Source organism: Oncorhynchus keta, chromosome 34, assembly GCF_023373465.1.
Source record: "Oncorhynchus keta strain PuntledgeMale-10-30-2019 chromosome 34, Oket_V2, whole genome shotgun sequence".
Taxonomy (NCBI): domain Eukaryota; kingdom Metazoa; phylum Chordata; class Actinopteri; order Salmoniformes; family Salmonidae; genus Oncorhynchus; species Oncorhynchus keta.
In genome coordinates this window covers 28,668,835-28,683,180 of record NC_068454.1, presented here as the reverse complement: position 1 = coordinate 28,683,180, position 14,346 = coordinate 28,668,835, and the positions used below count along the sequence as shown (strand labels likewise).

General features: G+C 40.2%; 1 protein-coding gene across 1 annotated transcript; it reads right to left on the bottom strand.

Annotated features, from left to right (window-relative positions):
- Positions 1-2,019: 2,019 nt before the first annotated feature.
- Positions 2,020-13,586, bottom strand: LOC118366891 (trans-1,2-dihydrobenzene-1,2-diol dehydrogenase-like). The gene is made up of 7 exons (XM_035749706.2): positions 13,384-13,586; positions 12,703-12,814; positions 12,310-12,473; positions 5,975-6,227; positions 5,722-5,846; positions 4,192-4,342; positions 2,020-3,933 (listed from the first exon to the last, which is right to left on the bottom strand). The coding sequence occupies exons 1-7, from the start codon at positions 13,471-13,473 to the stop codon at positions 3,821-3,823; spliced, it is 1,008 nt and encodes a 335-aa protein (XP_035605599.1). The 5' UTR covers positions 13,474-13,586; the 3' UTR covers positions 2,020-3,820.
- Positions 13,587-14,346: the final 760 nt, after the last annotated feature.

Sequence of the window (14,346 nt, the reverse complement as noted above, 5' to 3'; positions counted from 1 at the left end):
ACCAGGACCATTCACAGTTGAGCTCACTCAGTTTGGCTATTATTTTATCCTATCGCTCACTAGGATGCGTTCTCCGGTGAGATACGTTCAGCCTTTTGTGAATTGAAGGTAAATTATGAAACAGAGACGAAAGATACATTATTTTATTTTTTTCTTTCTTTTTTGGGGTGAGAAGCCTGGCTTACCTTGGCATCCATGAATACACGTCACTGGTCAGACCAAAGAACTACTCTTTTGACTTCCTCCACCAACTGCAAGGCCAACAGTACAGCCATCAGCTCTGTCATGCCAGGTTGTCTATAATACATTTCCTGACTGCAACCCCACATTCCTGCACTACAAATGCTGACCCAGTACAATATTTCTAAGGTGCAGTATTTTGAACCATCTGCATCAGTATCCAGACGTCTATTAAAAGGTCCAGTGCAGTCAAAACATTTAATTTCCTGTGTTTCATATATATTTCCACACTACGAGGTTGCCAAAAACAGCTAGTTTTCAGGTTACACATCCCTCCCATTAGGCTTTTCAAATGAGGCCCTTCTCTCATTCCACTCCCAAACAGTCGCAGCTAAATTCTTGCTAGAGAAATTGCATTTAGCTAAGAAGCTATTTTAGTTTATTTTTGACCATTTTAATTGAAAACATTCACAGTAAAGGCACTTAATTGTTACCCAGAAATTATTTGATTTTAAGATAAAAACGGCTGCATTGGACCTTTAAACAAATCAGCAAGGCGCTACTGTGTACAGTCCAGTACATCACTGAGGCCGAACTCCCAGATGCACTTCTAAGAAATTACTCCACTCATGCCTCATCAGGCAAATTACATTTACAGGAGTGGAATCCCAAAATAAATGTGCAAAGTGATCAAAACAAAATTAGCTAGGACCTCTATACCAGGCGGTGTCAGCTACTCAAGTCATAGACTGTTCTCTCTGCTACCGCATGGCAAGTGGTACCGGAGCGCCAAGTCTGGGACCAAAAGGAACCTGAACAGCTTCTATCCCAAAGCCATAAGACTGCTGAACAGTTAATCAAATGGCTACCCGGACAATTTACATTGATCCCCTTTATTATTTACAGTTTGGCTTTGACTCCTTTGCACTGCTTAGACTCTACCCAAACACTCACTCACACATACTACACTAACACTCCAACACACACGCAATGCTGCTACTCTGTTTTTTATACTGTATATCCTGATGGTCTAGTCACTTTTACCCCTACCCACATGTACATACTACATTACCTCAATTACCTCGTACGCCTACACATTGACTCAGTACTGGTACTCCTTGTATATAGTCTTACTGTTTTTATTGTGTTACTATTTCCTTTTTTATTCAGCAAATATTTGCCTTACTTTTTAACTCTGCATTGTTGGGAATGGGCTCGGAAGTAAGCATTTCACTGTGACCAATAACATTTTATTTGAATCAAACCCCTCCCTATCTTTGAGTAGTCTCTCCAACACTTCTACTACTAGAGGCAGGAGTAGCCGTGTTGTGTTTACAACAATAGCTACACTGGGGCTTACCTCCCTTCCATACAGTCCCAACTCCCTCAACTGGGTATACCCAACCACCCAAAGCTCATGTTCCATCCTTGCTCATGTTCCCAACATGCATGTAGCAACCCTTTTGCAGGATGAAACACCCCATGTCCCAGTAGGTTGCTATGGTTGATATGATGTGGATCCCTTTCACACTTCACCGGGAGGGAACAGGGTTGGAGAAAAACATGAATTAATACCATAAAATGATCTAATGTTTAAATATTACATAACAAAGGATAAAATAATCCCAAATAAAATATTATGAATGATTATTCTGAATTTATATCCAGTAAGTTGATCTAAATCTCATACATGGTAGCCTCTTTCTACCCATTTCGGACAGTTGCCATGCTCCACTAAAATCGGTCGAGTGCAGAGATTCTGCAAAGTCAAGAGTATACTGCAGAGTATTACTATTAAATTGTTCTCATTCCTAATTCTTGGCACTAATAAGTTCAATGTATTTATATTTGATTTATTTTTTTTACCTAGGCAAGTCAGTTAAGAACAAATTCTTATTTTGAAAGACAGGTTAACTGCCTGTTCAGGGGCAGAACGACAGGGGAGGGGAGCAAGTGCACAATTATTGGGAGAATCTCAATTGGTTTTGCTCGTTGCTCCTCAGTCCTGTCCTGCTTTTGAAAAAGGTCAAAGGTAATCGAGAAGCAGAGGTGAGGAAACGTGGAGACAAATGCACTTCAATGAAATTACACCACTCGTGCCTCATCAGGCAAATCACATTTACAGGGGTGGAATCCCAAAATAAATGTGCAAAGTAATCAAACCAAAATTAGCTAGTTGTGCAAGACATTTTATAGATAAAAGGATAAGTAACGTATAGTTTTTAAATGTGTGCATGCTTTTCTCCTTAGAGAAAACAACAGCTGATTCAAAGGGAACTTAATTAAATCACAAATCGAACTCATTCAAAACAACTTAGACTTTAAATATGCCTGTGTATCCACACATTAATAAGTGGTTTAAACCATTCTTTAAGCATAAATAACACATTGATACAACCATGTCTTCCCCGGGAATTAGCTAACTTTGCCATACTCCCGTCACAGGATAAACCTTCCCCTCCTGAGCGCACATTTGACACCTTTGTGGGAGACGCACCAGGAACTAACAGCTCTTTCAATAACGTTAATTGTAACACATTTATTTATCCATATAAATGGTGATCTCATTTCATTACATTAGTAGTCTCTTTAAAACAACATCCTTATATTAACATTCACGCTCTAAAACCAATTACCAACGTTCCGACTAAACAAAACAAAAAATCAAAAATCTAATTTATTTATATAGCCCTTCTTACGTCAGCTGATATATCTGTGCTGTACAGAAATCCAGCCTAAAACCCCAAACAGCAAGCAATGCAGGTGTAGAAGCACTAAACATGCATATCTCTCTTTTACAGGTGAACTAATGAGGATATCTTTACAATTATTTAATGAGCGTCCTCATCAATGCAATCAATACACAACTTCAATAAACGTCTGGTTTTATGTCTGAATTTCTATGGCACGGAGACTCGGTCTGTGACACAACCTCCCAGACTGCTAAGAACCTCTGTGTGACCTTGGATGACCTTGACCTTGTTGTGGCCATAATTAGTCACTTTCCAAAATTATAGAAAAATAAGGAAATAAGCAATAGGCCTGCTGATCATCTCCCCTGCAGTGGTGGTAGCCTATGTTACATTAGCAGAATGAGGAGTATTGCACTCAACTCCAATCTGGAGATCAATGTTCTCTCTAACTAGCAAGGTAACACGTAGTCTGTTCTGTTGTAACCTATTACCTACTAAGTGACTGGCCAATCGCTTGAGGTCAAACAAGCAAAACAGCAAACTCAATAGGATGGATGCTGGCAAGCTGAACATAACTGGCACATATCCATTAAAAAAAATCACCATGAATGGGTTGGTCCTCATGAAATAAACATCATAGGCCGATTAGCCTCATAAGTTATTAAAACCTCCTGAGACCATGTCTGCATCCCAAATGGCACCCTGTTCACTACTTTGACCAGGATTCATGCACTGGTGTGCACCATAAAGGGAATATGGTGCCATTTGGGACACAGCCCATTATTACCAGGCAGATCAGAGGGAGCCGCCACACAAGCACACCCCCTTAGTTTAACCATCATAACAGCATAACCTATAGCATTCATTGGACTGAAGTCACCTGCTGACTAGCATCGGTAGAGAGTGCATCCATGACTGAGAAAGGGGGACTTGGGCTGCATTATTTCTCATTGGATGCTGTCTTGATTATATGTCACTCCCACTTGTCTTCTGGCTTCATCCATGACCTCGGCGAGAAGGTGTGAGTGTGACCAAGGCATTCCAGAGCTCTCCTTCAGCTCTGATGGAAACAATCAGCGTGTTTGAGCAAGGCAAAGTGCATTATCGCTAATCTTGATCACATAATGACCAGTTATTTGGGATGCAAGGTGATTTGTAAATTGAGTAATTCTGACTGCAATGTAGTCGGTCTCAAACCTGCAGATTCCCATACCATTTCCCCTATCGGCTTGGGCTGTTTTTGGTGCAAACTCTATTTTGATTTCAGTAAGGTGTGTTGTAATATTAAATGGTTCAAGTTGCTTTGTGTAAAGCCTACCTTTAAGCAGACACTGCCTGACCTCCTCTGCTTCGTAGCGCAGCCCAGTACTGTGAATGAAGTTGAGGGGAAGGCTGGGCTCAGGGAGAGGGTATTGCATCACCTCTCCATTCACCTCCAGGCTCGTAGGACACCACATGTGGTTGGGGACCTCAGATAGAAACAACACCTAATATGATATTTTCTCTGAAGCCATTGTTATGCCATTAATGTCACACTTTGTTGATCTCAATAGGGAATTGAAGAGAGAGGCTTGTTTGATGATACTAATAAATGGTGGTGTGCTTAATCAAAATCAAGTTTTGATAAACACTATGGTACTCTGAATAATAAACTCTCAAGTGTATCAAATGAACCACACTGAGAAAAAAATATATAAACGCAGCATGCAAAAATTTCAAAGATGTTTTCTGAGTTACAGTTCATATAAGGAAATCAGTCAATTGAAATGAATTAATTAGGCCCTAGTCTATGAATTTCACATGATTCGGAATACATATACGTATGCATTTGATTGTCACAGATACCTAAAAAAAAGAAGGGGAGTGGATCAAAAACCCAATCAGTATCCAGTGTGACCACCATTTCCTTCACATAGAGTTGATCAGGCTGTTGATTGTGGCCTGTGAAATGTTGTCACCCTCCTCTTCAATGGCAGTGCAATGTTGCTGGATATTGTCAGGAACTGGAACACGCTGTCGTAAACGTTGAGCCAGAGCATCCCAAACATGCTCAATGGGTGACAAAAGTATGCAGGTCATGGAAGAACTGGGACATTTTCAGCTTCCAGGAATTGTGTACAGATCCTTGCGACATGGGGCCATGCATTATCATGCTTGAAACATGAGGTGATGGTGGTTGATGAATGGGATGACAATGGGCCTCAGGATCTCGTCACGGAATCTCTGTGCATCAAAATTGCCATCGATAAAATGCAATTGTGTTCGTTGTCTGTAGCTTATGCCTGACCATACCATAACCCCACTGCCACCATGAGGCACTCTGTTCACAATGTTGACATCAGAAAACCTCTCGCCCACACAACGCTGTACACACTGTCTGCCATCTGCCCAGTACAGATGACACCGGGATTAATCCGTGAAGAGCACACTTGTCCAGCGTGCCAGTGGCCATTGAAGGTGATCAGTTGCCCAGTGAAGTTGGTTATGACGCCGAACTGCAGTCAGGTCAAGACCCTGCTGAGGACGACGAGCATGCAGATGAGCTTCCCTGAGACGGTTTCTGACGGTTGGTGCAGAAATTCTTCAATTGTGCAAACCCACAGTTTCATCAGCTGTCCACGTTAATATTTTTGTTCAGTATACGTAGGTTATTGAAGTTGTTCAGGAGGCTATGGAAATGTTCATTAGAAAATCAGCTCTTCAATTAATCATAAACTTGTTTAATTTATTCAAAATTTTCATCATTAGATCAATAACTATAGTGTGCACTTCTTCCCCCACCCTCCTCTGGCTGTGACTTGTTAGAATAATGAATTTCCTATGTGTGTCTGTGTCTGCTAATTCCTACCTTGATGGTCCCCTTGGTCCCAGTGATAACAGCATCATTTGTCAGCATCATCGTGATGGAGCACGTGCACACAGCCATTCTGTTCCCAGAGAACTTTAAGACCAAAACTACTGTTCCATCCACTCCTGGAGGTGCAAATACAAAGCATTAGAAATAGCAAAACTATTTATTTATTTCAGTTGGAGACTTGAAAAGGGAAACTCCGGTGTGTAAGTTAAGCAAGTGGATCTCAAGTCAGAATACCAACAATTACCTGTGTCAATACAGTATCCCATGGCTTGGATGGACTCCGGTCTCTCCCCATTGAACACCATGAAGACAAACTGCAGGCAGTAGATCCCCAAGGTCAGTAGTGCCCCTCCACCCAGCTCTCTATGGGTCAGGCGAGGGATGTGTGTGAGGGGGGCTCCCAGGTCGGCCCTTACCATCTGGACCTCTCCCACCTCACCCTGGCCCAGCAGCCTGCCCACCTCTACAGACACAGGGAAGAAACGAGTCCAGATGGCCTGGGAGATATAACGGAGATACAGTGGAAAGAAAAAGTATGTGAACCCTTTGGAATTACCTTGATTTCAGAATAAAATGGATCTGATCTCCATCTAAGTCACAACAATAGACAAACACAGTCTGCTTAAACTAATAACACACAAACAAGTATACGCTTTCATGACTTTAGTGAACACACCTCGTAAACATTCACAGTGCAGGGTAGAGGTCAACCGATTAAGATTTTTCAACGCCGATACCGATTATTGGAGGACCAAAAAAAGCCGATACGAATAATCGGCCGATTTTTACATCTATATTTGTAATAATGACAATTACAACAATACTGATTGAACAATGAACACTTTTATTTTAACTTAATGTAATACATCAATAAAATCAATTTAGTCTCAAATAAATAATTAAACATGTTCAATTTGGTTTAAATAATGCCAAAACACAGTTTGGAGAAGAAAGTAAAAGTGCAATATGTGCCATGTAAAAAAGCTAACGTTTAAGTTCCTTGCTCAGAACATGAGAACATATGAAAGCTGGTGGTTCCTTTTAACATGAGTCTTCAATATTCCCAGTTAAGAAGTTTTAGGTTGCAGTTATTATAGGAATTATGACGCGTTGACTATTTCTCTCTATACCATTTGTATTTCAAATACCTTTGACTATTGGATGTTCTTATAGGCACTTTAGTATTGCCAGCCTAATCTTGGGAGTTGATAGGCTTGAAGTCATTAACAGCGCTGTGATTCAAGCATTGCTAAGAGCTGCTGGCCACCGTATTAAAGTGCTGTTTGAATGAATGCTTACAAGCCTGCAGCTGCCTACCACCACTCAGTCAGACTGCTCTATCAAATATCAAATCATAGACTTGATTATAATATAATAAGCACATAGAAATACGAGCCTTTGGTCATTAATATGGAAAATATAATTTTGAAAACAAAATATTTATTATTTCAGTGAAATACGGAACCGTTATGTATTTTATCGAACGGGTGGCAACCCTAAGTCTAAATATTGCTGTTCCATTGCACAACTTTCAATGTTATGTCATTATTATGTAAAATTCTGGCAAATTAATTACGGTCTTTGTGAGGAAGAAATGGTCTTCACACAGTTTGCAACAAACCAGGTGGCCCAAACTGCTGCATATACCCTGACTCTGCTTGCACTGAACGCAAGAGAAGTGACAGTTTCCCTAGTTAATATTGCCTGCTAATGAATTTGCAGGTTTAAAAAAAAAATACTTCTGTGTATTGATTTTAAGAAAAGCATTGTTGTTTACGGTTAGGTACATTTGTGCAACCAATGTGCTTTTTTCACGAATGCGCTTTTGTTAAATCATCACCCGTATGTTGAAGTTTAAGAAGCCTGTAATTCAATGATAAATTAACAGGCACCACATTCATGTTTATGCAACGCAGGACAAGCTAGTTAACCTAGTAATATCATCAACCATGTGTATGTGAAGATTGATTGTTTTTTATAAGATAAGTTTAATGCTAGCTAGCAACTTACCGTGGCTCCTTGAAGCCACAAGGTCCTTTTGATGCTGCATTCGCGTAACAGGTGGTCAGCCTGCCACGCAGTCTCCTCGTGGATTGCGATGTAATCGACCATAATCGGCGTCCAAAAAGGAAGATTACCGATTGTTATGAAAACTTGAAATCGGCCCTAATTAATCGGCCATGCCATGCCAATTAATCAGTCGACCTCTAGTGCAGGGTGGAAAAAGTATGTTAACCCTTGAATTTAATAACTGGTTGACCGTCCTTTGGCAGGAATAACCTTAACCAAACATTTTCTGTAGTTGCGGATCAGACGTGCACAACGGTCAGGAGGAATTTTGGACTATTCCTCTTTACAAAACTGTTTCAGTTCAGCAATATTCTTGGGATGTCTGGTGTGAACCGCTCTCGACGTCATGCCACAGCATTTCAATCGGGTTGAGGTCAGGACTCTTACTGGGTCACTCCAGAAGGCGTATTTGATTTCTGTTATAGCCATTCTGTTGTGGATTTACTTCTGCGTTTTGGGTCATTGTCCTGTTGCATCACCAAACTCCTGTTGAGTGTCACGGATGACTAGGAGTGGAAGTTAGGAATCAGGTACAGCGAGCAGAAGGTTCACAGAAAAATGCACTTTATTCCGGCAGAAAATGGTCATGCCCAAAACACAGGGCGGAAAACACTGACCAACCCAAAACACAGGGTAACACGGTCCTGAGCACAATAACACCGCCGATTCAAAATGTGAACACAAAATAATCCAATTACTTCTTCGGTGGTGTCCTCCCATGAACATCATTCTTGTTTAGTGTTTTACGTATCATAGACTGGTCAACAGAGATGTAAGCATGTTCCAGAGATTTCTGTAAGTCTTTAGGTGACACTCTAGGATTCTTCTTAACTTCATTGAGTGTTCTGTGCTGTGCTCTTGCAGTCATCTTTGCAGGGTGGCCACTCCTAGGGAGAGTAGCAACAGTGCTGAACTTTCTCTATTTATAGACATTTGTCTTACCGTGGACTGATGAAGGCGTTTAGAGATAATTTTGTAACCCTTTCCAGCTTTATGCAAGTCAACAAATCTTAATCTTAGGTCTTCTGAGATCTTTTTTGTTTGAGGTATGGTTCACATCAGGCAATGGTTCTTGTGAATAGCAAACAATATTTTTGTGAGTGTTTTGTATAGGGCAGGGCATCTCTAACCAATATCTCCAATCTTGCCTCATTGATTGGACTGCTTAAATGGTATTAAATGATTGGATTGCTTAAATGGTGTATTCAATATAGACAAGAAAAACACAATATTGAGTTTTATTAGTTTAAGCAGACTGTATTTGTCTATTGTTGTGACTTAGATGAAGATAAGATCAAATGTTATGACCAATTTATGCAGTAATCCATGTAATTCCAAAGGGTTCACATACTTTTTCTTGACACTGTAGATATAAGAGGGATGTCTTACTACTGCAATACTTCTCTACGATAGAGGCTATCTGGTGTGTATGAAGGGGGATATAGGAGGAATGCTTCACTGCATTGTAGAATAATAGTGAAGACATCAAAACTATGAAAGAACACATATGGAATCATGTAGTAACCAAAAAAGTGTTAAACAATAAAAATATATTTTAGATTTGAGATTCTTCAAAGTCGCCACCTTTCGCCTTAATGACAGCTTTGCACACTCTTAACATTCTCTCAACCAGCTTTATAAGGAATGCTTTTCCGACAGTCTTGCAGGAGTTCCAACATATGCTGAGCACTTGTTGGCTGCTTTTCCTTCACTCTGAGGTCCAACCCATCCCAAACCATCTCAATTGGGTTAAGGTTGGGTGATTGTAGAGGCCAGGGCATCTGATGTGCACTCCATCACTCTCCTTCTTGGTCAAATAGCACTTACACAGCCTGGAGGTGTGTTGGGTCATTGTCCTGTTGAAAAACAAATGATAGTCTCACTAAGCTCAAACCAAATGGGATGGCGTATCACTGCAGAAAGCTGTGGTAGCCATGCTGGTTAACTTCTTCGAGATAGGGGGCGCTCTTTTAATTTTTGGATAAAAAACGTTCCCGTTTTAAACAAGATATTTTGTCACGAAAAGATGCTCGACTATGCATGTAATTGACAGCTTTGGAAAGAAAAAACTCTGACGTTTCCAAAACTGCAAAGATATTATCTGTGAGTGCCCCAGAACTAATGCTACAGGCGAAACCAAGATGAAATTTCATACAGGAAATGGTCCAGATTTTGAATGCGCTGTGTTCCAATGTCTCCTTATATGGCTGTGAATGCGCCACGAATGAGCCTGCACTTTCTGTCATTTCCCCAAGGTGTCTGCAGCACTGTGAGGTATTTGTAGGCATATCATTGGAAGATTGACCATAAGAGACTACATTTACCAGGTGTCCGCCCGGTGTCCTCCGTCGAAATGATTGCGTAATCTCTAGCTCCATGTGCGTTTCCATTTTCTTCAGAGGAGAAAGTCAACTGCCACGAATGATTTATCATCGATAGATATGTGAAAAACACCTTGAGGATTGATTCTAAACAACGTTTGCCATGTTTCTGTCGATATTATGGAGTTAATTTGGAAAAAGGTTCGCGTTGTAATGACTTAATTTTCTTTTTTTTTTCTTACCCAAACGTGATGAACAAAACGGAGCGATTTGTCCTACACAAATAATATTTTTGGAAAAACTGAACATTTGCTATCTAACTGAGAGTCTCCTCATTGAAAACATCTGAAGTTCTTCAAAGGTAAATGATTTTATTTGAATGCTTTTCTTGTTTTTGTGAAAATGTTGCATGCTGAATGCTAGGCTGAATGCTATGCTAGCTATCAATACTCTTACACAAATGCTTGTTTAGCTATGGTTCAAAACAATATTTTGAAAATCTGAGATGACAGTGTTGTTAACAAAAGGCTAAGCTTGAGAGCTAATATATTTATTTAATTTCATTTGCGATTTTCATGAATAGTTAACGTTGCGTTATGCTAATGAGCTTGCGGCTATAATTACACTCCTGGATACAGGTTTTTTTCGTAGCCAAACGTGATGAACAAAACGGAGCGATTTCTCCTACACAAATAATATTTTTGGAAAAACTGAACATTTGCTATCTAACTGAGAGCCTACTTATTGAAAACATCTGAAGTTCTTCAAAGGTAAATTATTTTATTTGAATGCTTTTCTTGTTTTTGTGAAAATGTTGCCTGCTGAATTCTAGGCTTAATGCTATGCTAGCTATCAATACTCTTACACAAATGCTTGTTTAGCTATGGTTCAAAAGCATATTTTCAAAATCTGAGATGACAGTATTGTCAACAAAAGGCTAAGCTTGAGAGCAAATATATTTATTTCCTTTCATTTGCGATTTTCATGAATAGTTAACGTTGCGTTATGGTAATGAGCTTGAGGCTATAAATAGGATCCCGGATACGGGATTGCTCGTCGCAAGAGGTTAAGTGTGCCTTGAATTCTAAATAAATCACGGACAGTGTCACCAGCAAAGCACCATCACTCCACCTCCTCCATGCTTCACGGTGGGAACCACATATGTGTAGATCATCCGTTCAAGTACTCTGTGTCTCACAAAGACACAGCGGTTGGAACCAAAAATCGCACATTTTGGACTCATCATTCCAAAGGACAGATTTCCACCGGTCTAATGTCCATTGCTTGTGTTTCTTGCCCCAGAAAGTATTGTTTTCTTATTGGTGTCCTTTAGTAGTGATTGCTTTGCAGCAATTCGACCACGAAGGCCTGATTCACGCAGTCTCCTCTGAACAGTTGATGTTAAGATGTGTCTGTTACTTGAACTCTGTGAAGTATTTATTTGGGCTGCAATCTGAGGTGCAGTTAATTGCCGATGTCTGAGGCTGGTAACTCTAATGAACTTATCCTCTGCAGAAGAGGTAACTCTGGGTCTTCCTTTCCTGTGGCGGTCCTCATGAGATCCAGTTTCATCATAGTTTCATCAAATTCTTGAAATTATCTGTATTGACTGACTTTCATGTCTTAAAGTAATGATGGACTGTTGTTTCTCTTTGCTTATTTAAGCTGTTCTTGCCATAATATGGACTTGGTCTTTTACCTAGGGCTATATTCTGTATACCAAAGAAATTCCACAAATGCACTTTTAACAAGGCACACCTGTTCATTGAAATCCATTCCAGGTGACTATCTCGTGAAGCTGGTTGAGAGAATGCCAAGACTGTGCAAAGCTGTCATCAAGGCAAAGAGTGGCTACTTTGAAGAATCTCAAATATATTTTCATTTGTTTAACACGTTTTTGGTTACTACATGATTCCATATGTGTCATTTCATAGTGTTGATGTCTTCACTATTATTCTACAATGTAGAAAATAATACAAATAAAGAAAAACCCTTGAATGAGTAGGTGTGTCCAAACTTTTGACTGGTACTGTACGTCAGCCCTACATATATTATTCAGGACAAACCATACCGCAGTATAAATATGTCAGTGTTGATGTACTGTATGTGGAAGTATATGATCAGAAGGAGCTTTAGAGCAAACTTGTATGAACATGTTTAAAGTGTCAGGTGTCCCCCTGTACAGTACCTCCATCAGAAAGACATCATTCTCCTTGGCTGTGTTGGTGAGCTCCAGTACCTCTCTTAGATTCATGGCCAAGGGTTTCTCTATGAGCACGTTCTTATGGGAGGTCAAGAAGAGCTTACCTGTGCTCAGGTGGTGAGAGTGGATGGTTCCCACATACACCACATCTGCAAAGAAAGATAGGGGTACGAGCATGGGTTTACAGCTCCAGTCAATTTAAGGCAACAAGCCTATACCACATTGGTTATCAGGTTTTATCCCAAGGGTACAGATGATTTGTGGCCTGAAATGGTCAAACACCTTGGCTATACAGTATCTCTTGTCAAGAGCATGAGTCAAGATAACATTTTTTAACCAGATCTGTACCAGGGTAAGGGATTTCATGATAGAACCCACCTATGTCTGAGTCTTTTGCTAGCTCCTCATAGCTCCCATAGACTCTTGGGATGTTGTGCTTTTTGGCAAACTCTTGTGCATGATGGAGATTCCGAGCAGCAACAGCCACAATCTGAAAAAGATAACAATTTTAATTGTTTCAATTAGAGGTAAATTGAATATAATTTATTTTGTAAAAAATATATAAAACAAGATGTATTCCTAGGGCATAGCACTTAAAACGCTTATTTCCAAAGTGGTCATAGATGGTAATAGTATTTAGAGATAATAGCGTTTTAAGTAACCTTTAATTTCTTACTTGAATCCCATGAACATTTATGTTAGCTTTTCCCCAACCACATTCCTCAATTTGGCAGGGTCAGGCTGTTGAAATTACACATTGTGCCTTACTTAACATAAATTCATATTTTATTGTCCCAGTATTAGGAGAATTACGGTAAACATTTACACAACATGCAATAAATGGGACAATTACGCAACCACAGAACATGGGAGTTATTTACAAAAAAATATGTTTTCTTCTTACTGATGTCACTAACGAGTAAAACATTCATTAAATTATTCTGCAATAATACCAAATGTCTTCTCAAAAATACACTTCACCCTTGCTTATAAGCGAGTAGCCTAATCGCGCAAGTGTTTTAGGATTCCCCCTCATTCCCAATCACAAATTACGTTTACCTGGTGGTCGTCGTGAGGTAGGGTCCTCAGAGCAACTGAAAAGTCGTGGCTGATTTTCCCTGCACTGCAGATTCCCCACCGTGTTGCCATGATTACTTATGAACTAGCAAGTCTCTCTATCGACGCCAGATAGACTTAGCAAACTTTTTTGATAAGGATATATTTCCCACCTGTAGGGAGATACAGAATACCAGTAGCCGATCTCAGCTGGTTCCTTAACTGGAATTCCACTAGGTGGCGCCAGAGGCTTAACTCTGAAACCCAGAAAAACCCGAGGGCCCCATAACTCTATTTATTAGCGTCACTTATGTGATACTATTTTGTGCAGGAATTTAGTTCCAAATGTATTTTAGATACCACCAAACTCAAAACTATATACACAGGATTAATCAAATTATTGCAATGGTGTTCATAGATTAGATTTCTATATTGAGAGCTCTGATTTCTTATCCACTGTCAATCACATGTAGCCTACATGTGTCTACACAATGCGATGCTTTGTCAGTTCTGTCTGCCATTAGCCCTGCTCACAGAGGGCTGGTTGTCTTCTCAACAGAAGGATAGGCCACACCATCGTTTCCCAGCCTGCAGAAGACTACAAGACTGATGGGAACTTGGTCCAGGACAGCCCATAATTGTGGGCTATTTATATCTGTCAAGGGCTGCTCCCAGGGTACTGCTGCTGGCAGCCTCCAAGCCGCAGAATTTAACCAGGGACAACTCTGCAGATGTGATGGAAAACATTTAGGTAGCTGCCTGGTCTAGTCCACCCACCCCTTGCTATCTGTGTACAAGGAGAGCTGGCCTCTCAGCTCACCTTTTACACTAGTGATACATGTAATCTCAGTTTGATCTAATGGACGAAGTGGTGGTAGAGTTTACAGTGAGTGTACTGTTCACTTTAAGTACTGTAGGGTAAGCCTATTGTGGATGGACATGTGAAAATACACGCATAACAGGAGT